The sequence below is a fragment of the Lepisma saccharinum genome, chromosome 18 (assembly GCF_977018435.1).
Source record: "Lepisma saccharinum chromosome 18, izLepSacc3.1, whole genome shotgun sequence".
NCBI classification, from domain to species: Eukaryota; Metazoa; Arthropoda; class Insecta; order Zygentoma; family Lepismatidae; genus Lepisma; species Lepisma saccharinum.
Window position 1 is genome coordinate 57,624,650 of NC_139246.1, and position 23,380 is coordinate 57,648,029.

At 38.2% G+C, this 23,380-nt stretch overlaps 1 protein-coding gene across 1 annotated transcript in view; it reads right to left on the reverse strand.

Annotated features, from left to right (window-relative positions):
* Positions 1-211: 211 nt before the first annotated feature.
* Positions 212-23,380, reverse strand: part of LOC146002591 (high-affinity choline transporter 1-like) — a 39,433-nt gene continuing 16,264 nt past the window's right edge. The window contains exons 3-10 of the mRNA XM_083140537.1: positions 22,721-22,828; positions 22,002-22,157; positions 21,616-21,764; positions 18,405-18,557; positions 12,443-12,572; positions 10,254-10,465; positions 9,380-9,483; positions 212-880 (exon numbers count right to left, since the gene is read on the reverse strand). Of these exons, the coding sequence (XP_082996663.1) occupies positions 472-880; positions 9,380-9,483; positions 10,254-10,465; positions 12,443-12,572; positions 18,405-18,557; positions 21,616-21,764; positions 22,002-22,157; positions 22,721-22,828 (1,421 nt within the window). The 3' untranslated portion in view covers positions 212-471. The remainder of the gene's footprint in view (positions 881-9,379; positions 9,484-10,253; positions 10,466-12,442; positions 12,573-18,404; positions 18,558-21,615; positions 21,765-22,001; positions 22,158-22,720; positions 22,829-23,380) is intronic.

Consider the following 23,380-nt stretch of genomic DNA (forward strand, 5'->3'; position numbering starts at 1 on the left):
ACAACGTTCGGTACCTTGTGACTCGAAAATGTCCGATTTCAGTCGAAGAAAATTCAACTGATCGCTGATTCGCTGTTTCCCAGCGGCCAATTGGAGTTGCGTTCAGTATAACATGCTTGTCTGGATCCTCTTATGGTCCTGACTGTACTAATAACGCCGAACATAAAACATATGTACCATAGACAGATATAAACTATTAAAAATACTTTATTAAAATTGTTTCTTACATCAAGTGCACTTCATCGGTATTAAAATTGGCCCATACTACGGGCATCGTTTTAACTCGCACATACACTGTATGCAAATACATTCTTCTTTATTATCTAGGAACTACGATATTCACAAGTAAGCAATGACGTTATATCATTGAGAGCATTATTAGCATCTTGTGCATTGTCGAACAACTCGAGTTCCGTCTCTCGTGGTTGGCGGGTTTGAAATATTCTGGAACAAAAACTTTCCACACCATCACTAGCAAAATTCTGCCGATATAGTTTTAGAGGAAAGCTTGTAACAGTCTGATTCTGCAACGACATGTCCATTGTGAGCGTCCCAATTGTTTAACTTTAAACTATTGTCTTGCTTCTTCTTGGTTCCGTCGTAGTTACTGGCTGCAAAGGACACCGTCGCGAGGACGGCTGACGTGACTATCATGGCGATGGTCCTCACTGGATAAACCTGGACGCCTTCGTCCTCTCTGTAGCCAGGGAAACGGAGCACGGCGGGGATTCCCAGCTGGGGTTCTCCCACCAGGATTCTAAGGACGATGCCGGTTATGAAACTGGCAACGCTGCCGTAAACGTTGCACCAATCAGGACGCCATAGGGAGAATACAAAATGGGGGAACACGATTAGGAACACAAGATCAGCAGACAGATACCTGGAAGAAATAAGAGAAATAATTCAATAACTTTATAAGTTTGCTTCGATTCTATTCAAACTTGACGAAAGACAATATTGACAAGGACGTATCTAGAGGAGGGTCCAAGGGATCCGGACCCCCCTCCCGAAAGTTTACCAAGTAATAAAATTAAATAATGAAAAATACTTTATTAACATTTGTTGTGTATGGGATCATACGGTTCTTAAGGTCAATTTTGTATAGTCTATGCCCATTACTGCTTTTAATAACATACATAACATATTAGTCAGGAACCATACTTTTCGTTTACTGGATCTAACATGTATCATTAAATATTGAATTAATTATTGGGCATTCATTTCCTAGCCAGGGCAGTTTTTTTATACAAACTTTGGCGATCTTAACTACACCTAAGCTAGAAAATGAATACGTGCTGTTATATCTCAAATCTTATACTGTCTTTTACCAATTCATGTAATAATAATAATACAATATTAATTAATTTACATATTTGTTATAATTTTAATATCATTTAATATAATTACTTATATAAATAGTTCGGACTTACCCCTGAAATATATTTCTAGATACGAGCCTGAATACTGAGGTCTTGTTCACAACGGGATGCCAAAATGTTCCTTTCATGTGGCAATGACTTATTGCCATAGAATTATTGCAACAATACACCTTCTCTACTACTACTGTAAACTATGGCAAGAGAGAAATATATTATATGAAACATTATAATTTAAAGGTTCAGTTTTCAATAAATTTGACAAGTTTTGTCAATCCGGATGGGTTACAGTTTGTTAACATTTTAAAGAAAGTGTAACATATAATCGTAAATGGGAATGCTTTTCTTTTTGAATTTTATATCTGTGATTAGAAGGGAAATACATATATTTTTAATGGAAAGCAATTAGTGTGTTTTTATGCATATTATAATGAACAAAATTGTTAGATTTAAAAATATAATAATAATAAAATTTTCGTGAAATAGTTTCTAATTATAGTTTAATTTAATGTAATACATATTTTGTAATAATGAGAACCTCTCTTTATAACTTAAATAATAGTAACATTCAGTCATTCACATCTGACTACAGCACGGTTTATATTAGAGAGATGCACTGCTGGGGGCATACGAGCGATTGATGTGCCGACTTTCGTCGCCCTGCGTGCTGGTGAGAAGAAACTGAATGAATGACTTCTAGTTCTAAAGGACTTCTTGGAGTGCAGTGCATTCAAAATATTAGGTTAATTATTTACACAGTATTTATTTATTTGATTAGTTTTCAAACATAAGTAATAATGAAGAAATAGTTTTTATATTAAAATCCGTACATTTTTTCTTCAGAGCATTTAGAAAATGAAAATACATCAGGAAATACAAGGGTTTAGCTACAATTTTCCATCTGTTTTTAGGGGCTGTGATGGTATACTTAGAACCAGAATGACCATACATTAGTTTTCATTTTTTTCAAAAAGGTGGAATTTGCTAGAGAAGATGTCTGTAGATAAATGACATGTAACTAGTTCTGGTTTGATGACCGAGTGCGTTAAGTGATCGACTTTGAATCTCTTCACCATAGTTCCGGGTTCGAGTCCTGGCTTAAGTATGGGTATTCTTTATGAGTGGTCCCTTCATATATTTCATCTAATCGTCACTCACCCTGACCATTACTATTTGTCAAAAGAGGCAGAAAAAGCTAGTTAAATAACAAATATACATATATCATGATAATATAGGAGCTTCTACGCTTGAACATTAACAACCTTGCTGCCAATGTGTTGCTCATTGACGGTACACATTTTGCAGTTTACAATTTTCTCAAAAACTACGAGCATTATAATTACAAATTTCTCTAACCTAATTATTAATAATCACAGGAACATTAGCTTTTTTTATTCGAGCATAAAGTTTATGGTGTTACTGATTTCGCAATACTGTATCTATTGCATTTGTGACAAAGTTAAATGTTAATGACATGATTCAAGATCATACTTATGTAGAATGATTTATCTATGCAGCTCCTGAAACAATATTTTAATGACGGACTCTAGATCACAGTATAAACAACACATGTCAATCAGCATTATATAATGATGTCTTCATTACAAACCAGAATTGGAAGAAATATTAATAGATACGATATTATATTTCATACTACACACACATATACACAAATCTACAATGAAGTAGGGGGAAATTACTAACGAACTTTTGCGAATGTAAATCAGTGAGAGTATTTCTTTCAGCTTTTGCTCATGTAGTCAAAGTGTGTTTGAAACCTGCTCACGTTGTACAGTAAGAAGGTAAAATTTGGTGAAATCCGAACTGCTGAAATTAAACCCAGAGCCCTTGATGAGGAGCAAATAAGGTTAATCATTACTCTATCTCAGAAGATTACCTGAGCTTCCTAAATGTTGATTTCCTTGAAGGTTTTATAATACTTTGTCCTGTAAATCCCTGTTTCCTCTTTCTCTTTACTAGGGTGATTATAATATTTTGACCCCAAAACGGAACATCCCAAGGAGAACAGAACAAGGAAAACTCGGTTAAGCCTAATTATAACAATTATTTATTATTAACGTATTTATTAAAGGATGGATCACATAAATTATATGCCACAAACAATAAATTAAATATGATCTCCCGTTGTCAAAAGGCATTATATTAATCTAGGTAAGACTTGCATAGCGTTTCTCGTCCGTTCTGATATACCTTTAATGTTGAAGTTGAGTAATGCCTAAAGTATAATATTTAGAAGAAGAACCAATCTTCTTGTGAGAAGCTTTATTCTTCACCAACCCTTCATTAATCTCCCCGAAAACCTTGCCCCACATATCAGACACACAACTCTAGATTTTTCTTTTGAGTTTGTGTCAAGACTCAGAAAATTTAAATTATTGTTGCAATTCCGTAAAGAAAGTGCATGTTTATTCATTGCTCTACAAATAACGGGACACATACAAAACATCTCTTGTTAGGATGAATCTCTCTCAAATTTAGACTTGGTTTTCAAAATAACTCCTAGGTTTTTATAAAAAGGGGAAAAATTGCAGCATTTTAATAAAATGGACGGGACGACCGAGACACACCTGTGAAACGGGATTGTCCCGGTCAAAACGGGACGTATGGTCACCCTATATTTTACCTTAGTAGCTCCATATTCTACTTTTCAGTATCCTCAATTAATAGTAGTAGGCCTATATATTACATAAAGTAGCATAGAATTGAATGATTATGCATATAGGAGTATTATGTAACCAATGTACCCATTTTCTGGAGAATTATGTAACCAATGTAAACATTTTCTGGAGAATAATGTAACCAATGTAAACATTTTCTGGAGAATTATGTAACCAATGTAAACATTTTCTGGAGAATTATGTAACCATTGTATACATTTTCTGGAGAATTATGTAACCAATGTAAACATTATCTGAACAGAGGAATTAATTCATTGATTTGATTGATTTGGTTTATTTTACGTCCCTTTTCTGCCACTGTTGACTAATCGCGATGATGAGGATGGGTGGTGATACAATGAAATTGATGAAGGAACACTCACAAACACCCATGCCGGGATTCGAACCCGGGACCCTTGTCGTCGTAGCGCGCTGTGCTAACCACTCAGCCATGGAGGCCGGCAACAGAGGAATTAAGAATTCGGTTTTGTGTAATCAGCGGGGGGAAAATCAGAATATGTGAAGCGATAAATGAGTTTAGGAAAGAATGGCAACCTAAAATTAACTTGGCGAAAGACAAACAGTGCATTTATGACTGATCAAAGTGATATTTTACACGAGTAGAAACATTACCATTACGAACTGTTAAATTGTATGTAGGAGATAAATCAGCGGTAAAATATCACTCACATGTAGTAGAACCTTTAGTCTCAGAACATCTACAATCCATCGACAGTTTTTACTACTTACCATTGATCAGCAATTTATCAGTTTCTCTCTCGACTAATTCCTACTCCGTCCAGTTATTTCCATACAAAGATCAAGATGTGTCGACGCCTTTGTTCTCATAGTAGCTGATGGTTTTAACCTCCAAAGAATTTTCAGCCTCTATGTCCTTTGAAGGCTTGAAAGTATGGCTCACTACAGACACCAGTACTAGCACCGTTGCACTAATAAGCATAGTAATTGTCCTGGAAGGATACGTGGTCGTACCACCGACTTCTGGAGATCCTGGAAACTTTATAACCGCAGGAATTCCTATTAGGGGTTCCCCCATAAGTACTCGAAGTATTATGCCTACAATGAAGCTAGCTATGCTTCCATAGATGTGGCAGTATTTAGGCCACCACAGGGCAAACACGAAGTGGGGGAATACCAGGACAAATACTAGATCTGAAGACAAATACCTGTAACGGTAAACATAATGCAATTTACAGTAAGGTCAAATGTCCATGACCATGAAAAATGGGATGGATGCTTTTCAGATGATCCACAAAGCAAAGAAGCGGTAGACCAAGAAGAACAGGAGAAGCATTGAAACCGGAAAGCCCAGAAGAAGTAATACAAAGAGAGTTGTGTATAAGGTCTTAGTAAACAGATAATAAATGCACACAAGACAGAATTTGAAATAATTATGTGAGATAATAGACTTGAATTGTTGTTTTAAGTCCACTTTATGCACAGTAAGGCTAATCGGGACTTGACCTACAGTTTAAAGTGGGATCCGAACTACTATGTGCCTCCACCGGGTATCGAACCCGATACCTCTTCATTACAAGGCGACGATGCTACCACTGCGCCATCGGGGAGGCCTATTATGTGAGATAAATAGAAACATGAAGCCATCACCTAGACCAGTAGTAAGTCCAATACGAAGATGGAGGGATAACGTTGAGATGGACCAAAAGGAAATCTGTAAGGATGGATAGGGACAGATGAAAGGTTTTAGTTGCTGCAGCCATAAACCTTCGGGTTTAACAACACTAGAGGGTTGAGTTAGTTAAGCCATCACCTAATCACAAGAGGAGTTAAAGAAAACAGAAAATACCTGTACCCATCCTTGAATTCTGAAACATACGTATCATGTATACAATATAGAATATACGTATAAACATACATTAATGAGAAGGTCTATCAGGCATACTCACTCACATACGGTGTGTTACATGAAAAAATTTCCTGCAGAAGGTATTCCAGAACCTTGTTTCGAAACAAAAGGGATATTGCATACATGTACGAGTATACGTATACGTTACATGCTCCAAGGGTCTAAAAGAATTACAAGCAGAAGGGTGGAATTCCCTCGCATCTCCCTAACCAAAAACACATACATATTACCTATCACAATGTAAGAAAGTATTAGAAGATGCGACGAATGGAAGAATCCCCAAAATACATTTCTGGGCATAAAAATCAAGTCTCAGAATGAAACATTTTGTATAAAAATCATATCGCCGAGAAAACACGTTAGATTTCAACCAGATCATTGAGTAACTCAGTACAATACTAGAAAGCATGGTTAGAATGTGGAATCGAAACAAGAACTTCATCAAGATGAGAAAGAATTGAACAAAATATGACAAAGGTTATGAAATCAAAAGCCTCTCGATAATTTTTCTTTCCAATATTGAGAATGTCGAAGAGAGATTTATACATCAATCAATGTAGGTTTAAAAATTTCATATCAGTTGAAAAATCAGCTGAAAAATGGTTAGGCCGTATTAATATTACACTATACATACAATTAGCATCAAGAAGACTAATGTATCTGTATAGAGGAGCTAATCCTACAGGATATATTTACTCTCCATTTTCAGTACAATGGATCAGATGTAACAATTACGAAGACATGCAATCACAAAACAGACATTGACTAAATGAATTGTTACAAACTTGGATGACAGCAAGGGGGATGGAGTAATACCCTTGTTCCACATGCATAGATAAAGTTTGTCCTGAATGTTTAGCAATTCTCATTCGGCATGCATCTGAAGCATATCAAACATCAAAAAAGCAACTAGGTTAATGCAGCAACAGGAAAAAGTATTAAGCATTCAGTAAAATCAAGCCATACAATGCTCAATGAAAAAGGGATAAACAAGAAATATGCACATGTGCAAAATGATAGTACCATGAAATCAAAATAAATACTAATATTCAAAATTGAAAAAAAACATAACAAACAAGAAACATGCACAAATGCAAAATGATAGTACTGTGAAATCAAAATAAATACTAATATTCAAAAATGAAAATAGCATAAACAAGAAACATGCTCATATGCAAGATAATAGTACCACGAAATCAAATCAAACACTAATATTCATCAATGAATGTAACACATAATGAAACAGTATTAGATGGCTTAAAAATAAACCTAGGCTTCAGTGTAAGCCTTTGCTCCCTGAGAGCACCTCGTCTAACAAACTTTCGGTGGTAACTCTTTACAAGCCTTTTTCCATTTTTTTTTATTTGTGACCTCTCATTCGACTTTATGTACAGCAGTTGTTTTATAACACACTACTCGTTTCCTTTCATCTGCTTATAATTTAGAACAATTCTCTTAGTCGACATATTATTTTTGCTGTAACACTACTTCTGATTGTATTTTATTTGATGTGAATCATTATTACAAATTGTATTTTTCAATATCTGTAGTTTTATAAACTACGGTACTTCAGTATCAATACAGAAAAATATTAAATGTTCGTATTCATTTACCCTTTGCTCTAGATATCCAACTCTAAAGATATGAGGTGATTCTCAGCTTTCTTAACATCTACTCGTATTTGATGTCTATACACCCATAATTCATTAAATGTAAATGGAGTGCTACAAGCTATGAAGACTTATATGAACTTGCTACTTAAAATTATACTTTCTTACTATTGTTTACAAATCAAGAATATTAAAAATAACCTCTGAAACTCTGTGACAGAGCAGTTAGGTGATTTACTTTCTATCTCGCCACGGATGTTCCTAGGTTCGAGTCCTGGCCTAGGCATGAGTGTTCTTTGTGATTGCCCCTTCATCAATTTCAACCATGCGATCAGCCAAAATCGGCATGAAAGTGAAGATAGGTAACAAGAATACCAATACAGAAGTAAACCTTATTATTATCAATAATAATAATAATAATAATAAATAATAAATTTTCAGTCAATTTTAGAAGGGTAAGGCACTTTCTGTCCCCCTGAATTCCTTAAGAATTGTGTAGTATGTATACACTCCTCACAACAAGTTTGGAACATTATTATATTAGGTGATAGGCATGGTGGCATATGTCGGCGAAAAGATGAGAACGTCCACCAGACAGCTACCATGTGTTGTTGCATTCCAAGGCAGTGTCTATCACCTATTGTCTAATATAATATTCCAAATTTCCTTTTGAGGAATTTGTATATACAAGGGGGTATCAAAAAGTTTTGCTTGTTGAGGTATAATTTGTTTAATAATGGGAAGATTGAAACAATGAACATACATATAGTTTGCCTGTAGTGTACCCTTCCACGCAGTTGCCATCACGTTCGATGCATTTGTGCCAGCGTTTTATCCAGCCCTCAAAACCAGTTTGGAAAAATTCCACAGAACATTCCCTGCCCCACGGTTTAGAGCTATTTTAATCTCCTGTAGGTCATTGAATCTCATGCCAGGAAGCACAGACTTAGCTCAAACTTAAGTAAAGTTCAAAGTGGGAGAAACCGAAAGTGTGGACATGACAAGGAGTGGCATGACCCACGACAACCGCCACAGGGATGATGAGCTCATTCGAGAGGATAGACGCATCACCATCCAGGAAGTTTCTGATGCAGTGCACATGTCCTATGGGTCAGCACATGCAATGATTGAGAGTTTGGGATACCATAAAGTCTGAGCTAAGTCTGTGCTTCGTGGCATGATTTGATGACCTGCAGAAGGTTAAAACAGCTCTAAACGGTGGGGCAGGGAGTGTTCTGAGGAATTTTTCCAAACTGGTTTTGAGGGCTGTATAAAACGCTCGCACAAATGCATCGAACGTGATGGCAACTGTGTGGAAAGGTAATTCTGAGTAGAGGGCACTGCAGGCAAACTACATGTATGTTCATTGTTTCAATCTTTCCATTATTAAACAAATTATACCTCAACAACCAAAATTTTTTGATACCTCCTCGTATATATGTGATCTTCATGTCAATCCTGATAACAATATTAATGTGAAGTTGGCGCTACTACGTATTTCAGTCGACTGTTGATAAGTGTTCTTTCGTAAATTCTGCACACTATAAGATTGTAATGCAGGTCACAGGTGTACCTCAGAATCCCACAATGTTGAACATTTACACTTGACTTTGCATACTCTTCACTGGTATCATTACCCCATAAAGTGTTGCTTTCAATCGTAAAACAAACTAAACGGAATAATAACCAAATAAGCCAACTGGCCAATGGCAACTAAAGCTGTTTCTTTCAGGCACTAAAAGTACTTAAATACTTTTCAGTTCATTCCAAAAACAAAGACAAACACCATGCATCGTGCTACAGACTAAAATTCACCCTGATACCCACCACAATCCATAGATGGAATCGACTGTGAATGCAACGCCTGTGGCAGCCACACCAACCAGCAGAACTCCTATTCTGGTGCACCAGATTATTTCTCTGTCGCTTGCCTGAAAATACACAAATAAAAGTAATTGAATTCATGATTTTAAAGATATTGACAGTAAAATATCAACCCATAACTGGTAACTATTTATATTTTCTATAATATATTTTAAATCCTAAATGAAGTAATAAAAATCAGCAAAAATAAACCTCAGGTCTATTAGTGTAGAATAACGTTTGCAATTGCTTAAACTTAAATCAAATTTCAGAATATAAACATCATTGAAGAATAGAATAGAATCACATGAAACTCAGCAGTTAATAAATATTAGATTGCTGTTGATTTTCAAACATTGTTATGCTGTATAATGAAAGTTTAGTATACGCATCCTTTACATTATTAGCACACTTAGGTTAAAAGTCAAAATTAATAGAAAAATACCAAGAATAAAAAAGGTTATGGCAAAATGTGAATTCCTGTTTAGCCTAAAATGGCGATCACATCAAAAATCTTATGCTGATATGCCATTAAGCAAAACTGGAATATAGGATCGAATTGGTAGTGATGACAAACCAAAATAAGAAACAATTTAGATCATAAATCAATTTCTATTTATTGCTACATACGTCATTGATGTGTTTAACATGGAGAAGCCAAGACATCTTAAGTTAATCTGACCATTTTCAGTTAACTCTATCTATAAGATCCGTGCACACTATTTGCTCCAGACCTCGCACCTACATTGGGCCAGCTCTGACAAAGCTTCTTCTTGTTTCAGTTTAGCTAATTAGGAGCCACAACCATGTTAAGCTCTCTTCAGTAACGGAAACCTACCTGAGGCCTCAGAATCTGCTGGTAGATGTTCCTGGCCAACGCGGCACTCGCTCCCAGCACGGCGCTGTCCATGGAGGACACCACAGCAGCGCTGACGGCGCCCAGGCCGAAGAAAGTGACAGCTCGGGGGACCAGATAGCGTAGAGCCAGCGGAAGAACCATCGGGGCATCGGCCTCACTCAGCGAAGCTCCAAGCGCTGTTTCATTCCAGACTGAGAATGCAATAAATGAAGAACCGCAATATATTAACATGGAATCACATCATTAGATATACGAGGGATGATCGGGAGAAAAGAATACGAAGCCTGTACATTTCAGTAGGTATTCACGTGTGTGGTAGTGTTGCCCACGAGACGAGATTTTGGCCTGTCTCGTCTCGTGGAGTCTCGTGGAATAGCTGTCTCGTCTCGAAAATATTCGTTTGTCTTATGACACATGGTCAATCTCGTCTCGTCTCGAATTTTTAAAAGCCTGTCCCGTCTCGTCCCGTGGGCAACACTAGTGTGTGGAGTCGCATTGTCATGAAGGAGAACGGCTCCTGTGGTGCGTCCGTGCCTCTTTTTCCGAATTGCTTTTCGTAGAAGCAGCAATGACGCCGATTTTATTCGGATGATGTGCAGCACGAAGTCAGGGTTGGTCTCCGACAACAGAAACTCGGGTTCTATGAGACAGGCAACATAAACCTCGTGAAGTGCTGAGATAAATGCCTGTACCAGAGAAGAATGTTGAGAAGTAGTGTATGAAAGATCCTCTCACTTGATTCCGTTTGTATTCGTCTAAAATAAATACCTACTGAAATTTACAGGCTTTGTATTCTTTATTTCCCGATCATCCCTCGTAGTTTATACAATATTACTTGAAAATGGCACTGTACAATTAATTTTCACTTAAAATTAAGAAAAAACAGCACATGTGTTATTGCTAGAACTAGAATCATAGTAAAGTGGAATTAGAATACGACCCGGAAGTAATTACTAAAGAAATGATCTTCTGAGGCGTTGTTCATCTACTTCTGGGTAACATATAGCCCGAATGACAAAGCGATATCCCTCGGGCAAATCTAGGCTTTGTCAGGCATATTATGTAGAATTATTTTTACGACAAAACTTTTTTCAAAAGCTTATTCAATATTCATGTATTGTAGCAGTAGCTGAAATGTGTTACATTTATATATCGTAAGACAGCAGTAATTCAAGAGTCAGTTGTCAAAATTTATTTCAAGTCCAATTTATATAGGTACACAGAGATAGATAAATAGAGAGAGAGAAAGAGAGAGAGAGAGAAGCTAATCAGGACTGAACCTACAATTTAAAGTACCTACTCGAACTGAAGACGGACACCTCATCCCCCTCTATTGTGTTCCCAAACTTTACATTTCTAAAGAAAGCGGGAGAAGAAAATTTCCTCCCCGTTCAGAGTATATGCACTATTATAATTATTCTTATTATTCACCAAATTTTTCGCATTTAGAATTTAATGCAAAAGGTGCGGAAGTGATAATTATCATATAGCATGCTTTACGTTCGTGAAAAGAAGAGAATTCCTGGATCTGGAAGTTTATACAAATTGCTCTCTCTCGTTATTGTTACTGCAATAACACAATCTGCATTTACTTCTATGAGATCAGTAATGATGCTTAAGAAACATCTAAATGTGGGAAAAGAAATGTCTGCAAACCTACCTACCCCCGTTTTCTCTCTCTCTCTCTCTCTCTCTCTCTCTCTCTCTCTCCGCATTATGTTCACTTCGGAGACTGAAGTGGCCTGCGAATCGAACTCAGAACTTGTTACAACCAGTGGCGTGCCCAGGATTTTCGAAAGGAGAGGATTACGTATACATTTTGTTTGCAGTTAGTTAGCCCTTATTTTGCCATCTTTTCTTGCCTTTGACTTGTTTATTTAGGAATACTGGGCCAAAAGGGGGGGGAGCTGACTCCCTCAACTCCCCTTGGACACGCCACTGTTTACCACTACGCTGTCGGGAAGGCACCTTTGTCATTTGTATTCATGGCGTAGCTTTGGAACGTCATCCCTAAATAAAAGTAACCACATTCACAATTTGTATCTATTCATTTTGCACGCATTTTCCAACTCTGAAAAAAAAACACTTTTGCTCCTCACAGAGAGCGAGAAATTCAAAGTTCAGATGTAAATTTTAACACCAAAGAGATGTCTAGATGCAAATTGTACCTGCGTGTTTGGACACCCCTCCTATGACGATTGGTGGGATCAGCATCAAAAGAGAAACGGTTGTCGCAATGAGAGACATCGAAACAACCTGCTTCGATGACTTCAGAGACAGCACCCGCTGGTAGTAACACTACAATAAATAAAATAACATTCTATATGTATTACACAAACAGAAAAAAGGGGGTTGATATTCACAAATGCAGTGACCAAAACATCTTACAAGAGTTGTTCTTGGAAGTCAAAAAGTTTTCTTTTAATAATTACATCACTAAAATATTACTTGTTCTTAACCGTTCTGGTGCTTCGATCCTTGAGCACAGTAACACCCACCGTTAGTGTCAAGCTAATTTCTGTTCCAGTGTGTTCATGCATAAATATAGACCTTCCCAGAAATCACTTCCTTTCATTCATTTGTTGTGAAACTGTGACCAACGCAGCCTTCAGGGGGAGCAGGGGGGGCACGTGACCCCTGAGATATCTGCAAAAAGTTCATGTAATTCGAATGATGAAACTGTAGCGTATTTATTTACAAATAACATTGCTTTCTGAATTTACAGGCTGTCAGTTACAGAATTAACTGTTACTTCCAACAAAATAACGAGGGAACTTTTTCGCAACAGACATTAGAATCGTGTTGACTGATGTAACTAAGGGTATGCGAGATGAATAATTTTTGATCGGGGGGGGGGGGGAATGGGAAGGAAAAAATTCTCCATTTCCCGACGAGGGCAGGAAATTTTGAAAATTTCTCTACGTGGTGAAAATCTGGAATTGTAGTACACACTATTTCCTCTTTAAGTGATTTTTTTTTTGCACTTTTGGAATAAAAACTGTTAAACTGTTAATTTGAAGAAATTTCAGACACTTATAGTGCAGAAAATATCAAGAATTAACATATCTTACATAAGATCCTTTGTAATTACTGGGCTGTTCTGTGTTACGAAAAGTCGGGAAATCTTTTCTCGAAGTCGGGATCTGACCTTGATAATATTGATACCCGTCATATTAAAGTATTATTTTTTCTACAGTACCCTTCGGCAAATAAAAACATGGTTCTGAGATATTAGGAAGGACTTTTGATTAAGTGCTCTGTGTTTGATACCTGTATTTTGTGGAAGAAGTACAAAAATGACAAACAGTTCACAAACAAAGTGTTAGATGTTTATGGAAAGGAAGCAAGGCGAATCTAGTTTCTATCTAAATAGTAGAATCGAGTTTGAACTTGTGTAAAACGCCAAAGTATTATTAGTAGTAGTAGTAGCAATAATAATAATAAAAGTTTATATGACTGAAGGGCAAGATATGAAATCTTATTCTGCCCCGCCACCGATAAAAAACCTGCGGGCGGCTTTTACTGTGACCATGAACGTTGCATTATCATTTGCCACAATGTCATTGCAAAAAAAACGAAAGGCGTATGTGAGAGAACGATAGAAATGAACAGAAATAGAATGAGAAAGTGAGAAGGGAAAGACGCTAGGGAATTTTCTGTATTTGCATTTCTCTTATTTGGCGTCACATTTTTGCCACTTTCGGCTAATCGCAAACATGAGGATGAACAAAAATTAGATTAAATAGATCAAGGGACGCTCTTAAGTAAACATACACCCCTTCGGCCAGGACGGGAATCGAACCAGGGAACTTCGGTTGTGAGGTCGTAAGTTGACTGTCCAACGAGCTCGGGGAAGAAGCGAAAGAGACAGCCAGATGAAGAAGGTGATACACAGAAACAGACATAGGAAAACTCGATATATCTATCATCTAATCATCTACTAGAAAAAAATATTTTAGAATCGTAATTTATCTCCGCTTTAGATACTGAGTTCGAGTATGAAAATATAAATTTTATCATCTTTGCTCGTTTAAAAATTTACTATCGCATTCTCAGAATTGTGCATTGTCATTGCAGTAAAAATAATTATGAAATTCAAATTATGGATTATCAGCACTTAACCTATTCACCCCCACTACGTCATAAGCCAAAAAAAATACCATGAAATAGATTCCGCGAAATAAAAAGAGGGGTTGATGGAAATAGAAGAACAGATAATTCTGGTCGCTAGTCCAGGCGCCAGAGCTGCATTAGTCTGCAAGGATGGCATTTCCACAATGGAAGAGGTTTACATTTCAATACTTTCCGAAAAATTCACCCCCTTAGACTCCAGTGATTCGAAACATGTTAGAGAACTGTACAATCTGAAAGTTAACACTAAACTGGATTTTTCGTTTTTTAAAAAAACGTTTTGGTTGAAGGGCACGAGCAAAGACGTATTTAATGGGGGTCCACGAGGTCCGGGCTCCCCCCCTGCAACATTTACTTAGTACTAAAATGAAATAATAAAATAAGTAAAATTAAATAATGAAAATTTACTTGTTTTTAAATCAGAGTTATTTTTTTCCGCAGAACTTATTGGAAGGCAAGGACTATGTTGGATTCATACGATTTTGAATGGCAGTACCAAAGAATATTTACGCAAAATTTATTACCTACTTATAATAATATGCATAAAATATTACCAGGAACTTTATTTTTTGTCAACTGCGTTTAAAATACTATTTCGATATTCCATAAATATTCAATTCTTTATTTATTTGACATTAATTTCCTTGCCAGGGCAGTTACTTCTTTTACTAATTTTGCAGACCTTAACTTTTCGTAGGCTACTGTACATAATGAATACGAGCTGTTATATCACAATCCTTATAAAGTCTTTTTACCTATTCATCTAATAAAAATATAACATTAATTAATTTGAATATTTTAATTAATACTATGTTCATTAATTTTATGTATTTATAATTATTTAATTTAAACATTATTATTATTGTTGTTATTTTGAGAGACTTGGTTCGATCCCTCACCGAAATACATTTCTAGATACGTGCCTGGCCACGAGGTATAATTCCCATCGCACTTTAAACCAGGCCCGTAGCTAGAATTGATCTCCAGGGGGGCTCACGGATTATCAGGGGGGGGGCTTTGTAAACCAAGTCCATTTTTAAAAAAATATTAAATGAAGGTAAATTATGTGTGTATGTGGGGGGCGCTCATTTATTTATAAATATCATATACTACACAAATACTACATTTTTCTACATCTTTTAAAACATCTCTTGAAGTGTTAATTGACTGATACTGAAATTATCCCTTACACACCCCATACTATTTTAGATGATACAGATATGTATATCACACACAAAAAACGCACAATATTTAATCACAGTGCCTACAGTATATTCCACCCCCGGCCGAAGCAATTCAACTCCCCTTCCTTCCCAAAACTTTGGAGCTGTTGTTGACAGGCACGTATCCAGAGGGGGGGCTTAGGGGGCTCGAGCCCCCCCCGAAAGTTTTAGGTTTACACTAGATAAAATGAGGTTTTTGGTTTCTTGTGGTGTGAAATAAAATAATGTGACAATAATTTAAGGAAATAAATAATTATGGAGGTAAGACGGAGAATGTTCCGTAACCCTGTTATTGATAATAGCACGTATCCAAGATGGGGCACAGGGGGCTCGACCCTCTCCCCAGGAAATTTTTCAGTTTACATTAGATAAAATTAGGTTTTTGGCATCTTGAATAATGTGAAAATAATGTAGCCTAAGGAGAGAAATAATTATCGAGGCAAGACGGAGCATGTTTATACCCCTGTTATTGTTAATAGCATGTATCCAAGGTGGGGATGAGGTGGCTCGAGCCCCCTCTCAGGAAATTTTTCAATTTACACTAGATAAGATTAGATTTTTGGCGTCTTCAAAAATGTAAAGATAATAAATTTATAAATCTGAGAGAAATTATTATCGAGACAAGACGGAGAGCGTTCTATAACCTTATTATTGTCAATAGCACGTATCCAAGGTGGGAATCGGGAGGCTCGAGCCCCCTTCAGGAATTTTTTCTGTTTACACTAGATAAAATTAGGATTTTGGCTTCTTGAATAATGTGATGATAATTTGGGAGAAATAATTATCGAGACAAGACGAAGAATGTTCTGTAACCCTGTTATTGTTAATAGCACGTATCCAAGGTGGGGTTGAGGTTGCTCGAGCCCCCCCCCCAGAAATTTTCTATTTTACACTAGATAAAATTAGGTTTTTGGCTTTTTGAATAATGTGACGATGATTTAAGGAGATAGAAAATTATCGAGGCAAGACGGAGAATGTTCTATAACCCTGTTGTTGATAATATTGCACGTAAACTTTTCTTACGCTTTCGGTGTTGTCGCAGCGCACTTGAGCACTATGTAGAGACTTGTCAGCATTTGGAAGCTGCACAACAAAGGTAGCACCACACGTAGGGCGATTCGTTGTAATTTCTAATCTCTGGAAAGCGGGAGAGGGAACGTTCTTGAATGAGAGAAGGAGTCGAAGTACTGGCAATATTAACGAATGGGGCCTCAGAGTAGTGCTAGCTGGGTCCGAGGGCCGAAGAGATCAAGGCCTCTCTCTCTCTAAAGTGAATATTTCAGCAGTACCGGATACTGGAGTGGTTTATTAAAACAGAAATAAGCTGCATAGATCAACTGAAAATCAAAGTTTTGAGTGATGATTTAGTTTTGCCAGAACTAAATTTCGTATATGCAGTCCGAGAATTTCTTGGTAAAAAAAAACAAAAAAACTTTTGTTTAAGCCTACTGGGTTCGAAACACATTCAAACACTTAACTACCATAAAGAGAGCCGAAAATTTTATGAATGTCGAGGCTCTGCCAGAACCCGAATCAGGGCTCTACCAACTGAGCCACCTAGACTTCAACCGATTTTTCGTTAAAATGTCTACATAGTACATATCCTGTGTATATCAAATCGTAAGGTGTTGCCTGTAGTGAACAAGCACAGAAAATATAGGAGAGAGAAGAAAACTGAGGAGCATTCCCATCGGTTGAGGTGAATTTTTTTCTGTGGTCAACAAGAGCTACTACTTCGAGGTGACAATGACAGTAGCCTAATAAGGGAGATTTCACACCGTGTCGCCTGAGGATTTCACAAGTCGAAATTAGGTTTGTGCGGCCTTTTGTGTCGCTACAGTGTGAAATACTCGAGAATTGTCTGCGTCCAGTTCGCAGCCCACAATTTGAATCTCGCGTTGTTGAGTGGATTGTCCATCCCTTGCATGTGTAACAGCTTCGTAAAAACACTCAAAGACACCATAGATGTTTTTATGCCAGATGAGAAGAAATGGACAAACACACATACCGAGATGGTTCCGGCACACAATGTTAATGCATGTAAACAGAGGAGTCGAGTGGTAAAAAATGTTCCGATTTCACGTTCTGATTAAAATGACAACCTTACAGTGGCGACGATTTAAGGGATAGTTGCTCCCCATTTTTTATTTTCTTGCCTCAACATTATGGCCTCTTAATGTTAAGCCTTATCTGCTAAGAGAAAGTAAACTTTCCTTGCACCGCACTCCGCTACCCCCCCCCCCCCCCCACCTTTTTGGAACCCAATTGCCACCACTGGTCTTGAACATACAATTGTGAGGTTCTTACTATACCCCTTAAAAAATAGTGTTGAGCCCCCCCCCCCCGAAAGGAATTCCTGGATACGTGCCTGGTTGTTGACCTTTGACGCAGATGCGGAGGAAACTTGCATGATTACATACTGTCTAAACGGAAGGTTGCAACAGGGACAGTGAAGGTACAGATAAAGAAGATTCTGAAGTCTAGTGAATATTCTAAATACTTGCACTACTTCTGCTCATAAACAAAATGAGCGAATGTAATAGATGCTGTTCATATTCTGTGGATTTATCCATAAAGTTGTGAGTTGTCAACATTTTCACTCTTCACTGTAAACAGATTATGCAAAATAGTTTACCTAATGTAAAGGGGGCTGATGGCAGTGCCAGGGGGGCTGACGGCAGTTCCGGGGGGCTGAGCCCCCCCCCCTGGCCCCTGCCTGGCTACGGACCTGCTTTAAACAGTAGTTAGTCACTCTTCGCCTTAAATGACGCCGTACCTGCCACGGGATTCCTCCAAAGAGCGGGACGAAGAGCGCGTCCACATAAGAACCAGCTTCCTCTAGCGGCACACTCCCGAACCAGTCCCTCGCTTCGCCGAAACCTCCGTGCTCCACAGCGCCGCTGGTCAGGATGAACGGCAAACTGATGAACTAGAAGCAGGAAACAGAAAAGCAAATCAACACGACTCGAAACTTGCAAGAGGCAAGCAAGGTATTTTTTCCAGGGGGAAAGCAAGACACATTTTCCCCAAAAACAGTGTTGTTCCCAAAAAAACATTGTTTAAATTTGAATTTATGGTGTTCATGCAATAATTAACACATATTATTGTGGCTAAAATGAAATTATATGTGTGAAATACGTAATTTTTGGATAACTTTCATTTTCCAAAGGGGGCCGTGCCCCCCCCCCTTCCGGACGCCCATGATCGTGCTCCAACGTCCTTTGTCCTCAGAAAGCACACGCCGTTTCACCCTTCGTATCTTATCAAGAACAGACCCTGTTTCTCTAAATTTGCTCACATGTTCTCGAACATTGTCTCTGTGTGGAACAGGAACATCTGTGAATTTTGCTACCAAACGCTTTCTGACTTCCCTACAAGAATTCGTAATGACGTAAGTGTCGTACATAAAAATGTGTAGTTTCAAATTGTACGTGGCATTATTAGACAGCAGAAAAGCACCAGTAATATGTAAAATAAAACAAAATGTAGAATACTTGTTAGCACCTTAACACTTCACAAGCATGTGCAAACTGGACACCAGCTATCTGGATACTGAAGCACAAGGTCAGCGTACAGTTGTGGGTCTAAGAGCCGGTAGACGTCCTCCCGGCGACCGGCGTGTTAGCCGCTGCTACACGGAAGACTCGACAATGAAAGGCACTGTATATAACAACGTGGTGAAAGTTTCTTTGGTGAGATGGAACCGGGAAAGTTAAATCCACTGTAGACAATTTAAATTCTATTAAGAATACAAATTAGCATTGCCAAAAAAAATATAATTTTAGGAGGTGAGAATGACTTTATAACAGCTACTTATTACACGACACTGTCTGTTGGGTCAGCATCTATGACGGCGTTCTTCGAAAGAAGAGTATCGTGTATACAAGATATGGATAATTCATTCTTTATTTCGTCACTTCGTTATCTTTATCGTCGTAATTGACCTATGTACAGAAGTTGCCAGAATAGCAAAACCTTCAATGTTTTTTTCTGAGAAAATGTCGGTATAAATCAAATTTCGCACATATGAAATCATTCATTTCAAATAAGAGGCCTGAAAGCATGAGCTGCGTAAAATCAAAATCGTTTAATTATTAATTTAGGTCACGTTTCAAATTTTATTTCTTTTTTTATTTCCTTTATATTTCAGTGCCTGACGATACATCAGGGTCATTATTGAGATAAAATTGTTTCAAGTATCATACTTGAAACAGTCAATGTACACTCTATTCTTTTCCAAAGTTTTCAGCGATCTCATGAGTTCAAAGATACTACTGACCGGTGGTTTCAGCAAGAAAAAAGGGGATGTAGGAAGAGCGTAAGTAAATTCAAATACGATCGAACAAACCTATTCATTAATTTCTTGGTTCAGAAATTAATTTATGTCCGAAACAATAATTTCCAGTCTGGTCGTTTTAAATTTATCATACTCTATCTTATTATAACAAACTAACTAACTCACACTCTCACTCTCTCTCTCTCTCTCTCTCTCTCGCTCTCTCTCTCTCTCTCTCTCTCTCTCTCTCTCTCTCTCTCTCTCTCTCTCTCTCCTTCATAAACCCGAAGGTTTATGGCTGCAGCAACTCAAGTATCCCATCCGTTTCTATCCTGGGCTCATCAATCCAATTTTTTCCATCCCCATCGATTTCCTGTAGGTCCATCTCAACGTAATTCCTCCATCTTCGTGTTGACCTTCCTACAGGTTTCTTACCATCAGGCTTTCCAACAAGAATCCTGTAAACTCTTCTTTCCTCTCCTACTTCTCTCTCTTGTATTATTATTATTATGTTCATGTTTTTTTAAATAACTTTCCGACACTTCTGTTCATAATACTTCATAAATTGTCCAAGAAAATCCAGTACGAATAGGTTAACTCAAATACAAGTTTCTAAAGTATTTCATTGTGAGAAAGAAGAATCCCACCAAGTTATGTCAAAAAGTTCACTTTATGAACAGATAGGCTAATCGTGACTGAACCTACAATACCACTTCCAGAGATCGAACCCGGTAACCTCTAATTACAAGCTTATCAGTATGCCAGCTACCCTCATGATTGCGCTGCTTTACCATATGATACTTAATTGTCTTCTTTCCCCATGCAAAGAAGGTAAACACAAAAACAAAGCATATCTGCCTAAGGCAGCTTTCAGACCGAAGTGACAAACGACATGCGACAGGGGAAACGAAAGTCAAAATCTCAAAAAACATTCACTGTGCATGAACAATCAACAGACCGAGAGGACAAGGTATACACGCTATCGATAAAACGGCCGTTGCGAGTGACATGCAAGTGACATGAGCAGCTTATGGTGTCACTCCGGTACGAAAAGTTGCTTCATTTCTGAAGGTTCGTTTCCAAGTGACGCAAGTCACTTGTGCGTGAGAGTTCACTATGAGCTTCAGCCATGGGCAAACATAGAGGATTTGGTAAAGTTGAAGTCCTGATTCGAAAGCCACTTAACTTCAAAGAAAGTTCCGAAAGATCAGTTCACTCTGTTGCAGGAGTAAACCACATCACGACCGCGTGGAGCCCAGTGTATCCTCCCCTCAAACATTTCCCACCAATAGCGTCCGTTTTAGGAACTGACAGTTCTTGTCAAGTCCACGTGGAGTAAATGAGATGTTGCCAATTCAGTTTCTTTAGAGATTTTTCAACCTGAGGTTGCGGTTGCGGTATCTTTGCTAGGTTGTGTTTATTGTGTTGTCCTTTTATTTTATGCAGTGTGGAGACCTTAGGAGCATTGTGTCGCAGTGAATTGATGGAAGGCTAAACAATGCAGATAAAAGTGGCAGCAGCCTCTTTCAGAAAAACAGATGCTGACTCGAAACCAGATAGCGTCCAGTCAGCTTCCTCTCGAGCTGTGTCAAAGATACGGCGTTCGAATCAGGACTTCAATTATACTTAACTGACGTGAGTAAGAGCCAATCACGAATTGTGGCGGAGATAAAATAGCTACATCTCACGAACTGTGGAGGGTTGTACTCACCATTCCAAGTGCGACCAGGATCAGCTGAAGAATGTCCGTGTAGGCCACGGAAAACATCCCCCCAACCAGCGTGTAGCCAATGGCAACCGCCGCACTTACAAGAATCGACGTCACTCTGTCAAGGCCTACCACCACCACTAGTGTGGATCCTGAAAAGAGAGTTACAAGCGTTTAAAGAGCTCTGCAACGCCTTGTAACGTATAATCTAGTCAAATACTTTAAATCTAACAATTATGTAAAATTTAATATCAGAGAATTAGTATGAAGGGTTCAGATGACCCATCAGATAATCACTATAACGACGTAGAAGACGGGAGTTGTGTGATCACTACCACGCTATTCCTACCTATCTGCTTCGACTTTGAATGCTGCTATTGAATACTTACCTAGAACAGACAAAATGGCTCCGACCCAGAAGAGGTCCCCGATGAGGTGGGGGACGAAGCAAAGGCCCCCCATTATCCTCCCGTAGCTCTCCTGCAGAGGGTCGAACACCGTCACGTAGCCACGGTTTCTCATGGTTTTGGCGAACAACAGGCCATCTGGAATTGAAAACAATCCGTTTTGTCAGGCATCACAAATGTCACAAAGATGCCCGTTTCACGATACCTTTGCAGAGATAAGTATATCTATCCGTGAAATAGTGTACATTGCCGTCAGCACATTTACACTTTACTCTGCACTAAATTTTTAATTAATCAATTACCAAATTACAAATGCTAAAATAGAATGAATTTAGTTAATTTCTACAAGTACCGCTTGGACACCTGTCCTGCCACACATCGGGTTCACAACTAATGCATTTAATATTCCTCTTTTAAATGGTTGTAGTATCATGTATTTCTGTTCACTATTGGTGAAAATATGCCCTTACAAAATCGACCAATAGTTTCTGAACACCGTGTACTATAACATTGATTGATTGAGTTAATGTTTTATGTCCACTTTATGCACAAAAAGGCTAATCCGGACTGGACCTACAGTTTAAAGTGGGATCCGAACCACTGTGCCATGTGCCTCCACCGGGAATCGAACCCGATGTGTACTATAACAAAATTGCATACATATTTATTATATGATTTCTAGTTATACATAACTTACTTACTTATAGACATTCCTATGGAGTAGGCGAAGGGCACCATGCACCAGACGAGACCTCTTTTGAACACCTCTTCTGACGTTCCTGTGAGGAAGGCGCCTCCCACCTGAGTAGCTACAACAAAAAGGTTTTTGTTAAATTGATTGAGTTAGTATTATTTTAAGTTAACTTTTTGCACAGTATGGTTAATTGGGACTGGACCTACAGTTTAAAGTGGGATCCAAACCACCATGCGCCTCCACCGGGTATCGAGCCCGCGACCCCTGTTAGCCCCCTCTCCCCCTCAGGTAAGTAAGTTTCTTGTACGGCACGGGTGAGCTAGGGTTAAATTAAGTGGGTCTTGAGATTGCATGAAACGAGGGAGCTTTACTGAAGTGACAAGCCAGAAACAAGCGACACGGGATACTTCAGTCTGCGCCTGACCGACCAACAGACCAAAGCAACATGGATGAGAAACTGGCTCAGTCCGAGTGACACGCAAGCGGCAATGCAAGCTTGTCGTGTTACTTCGGTAGGAAAGGTTGCATTTACTTCTGAAGTTTTGTTTCCAAGTTACTAGTATCGGTTGTCACTATAGGTCTTTTCTACTCTTATGGCGGGCGCTCTATACGCTGGCAAAGGAAGTGGGGAGCGGGGAATACGCAGCACACCAACCAGACAACAGCG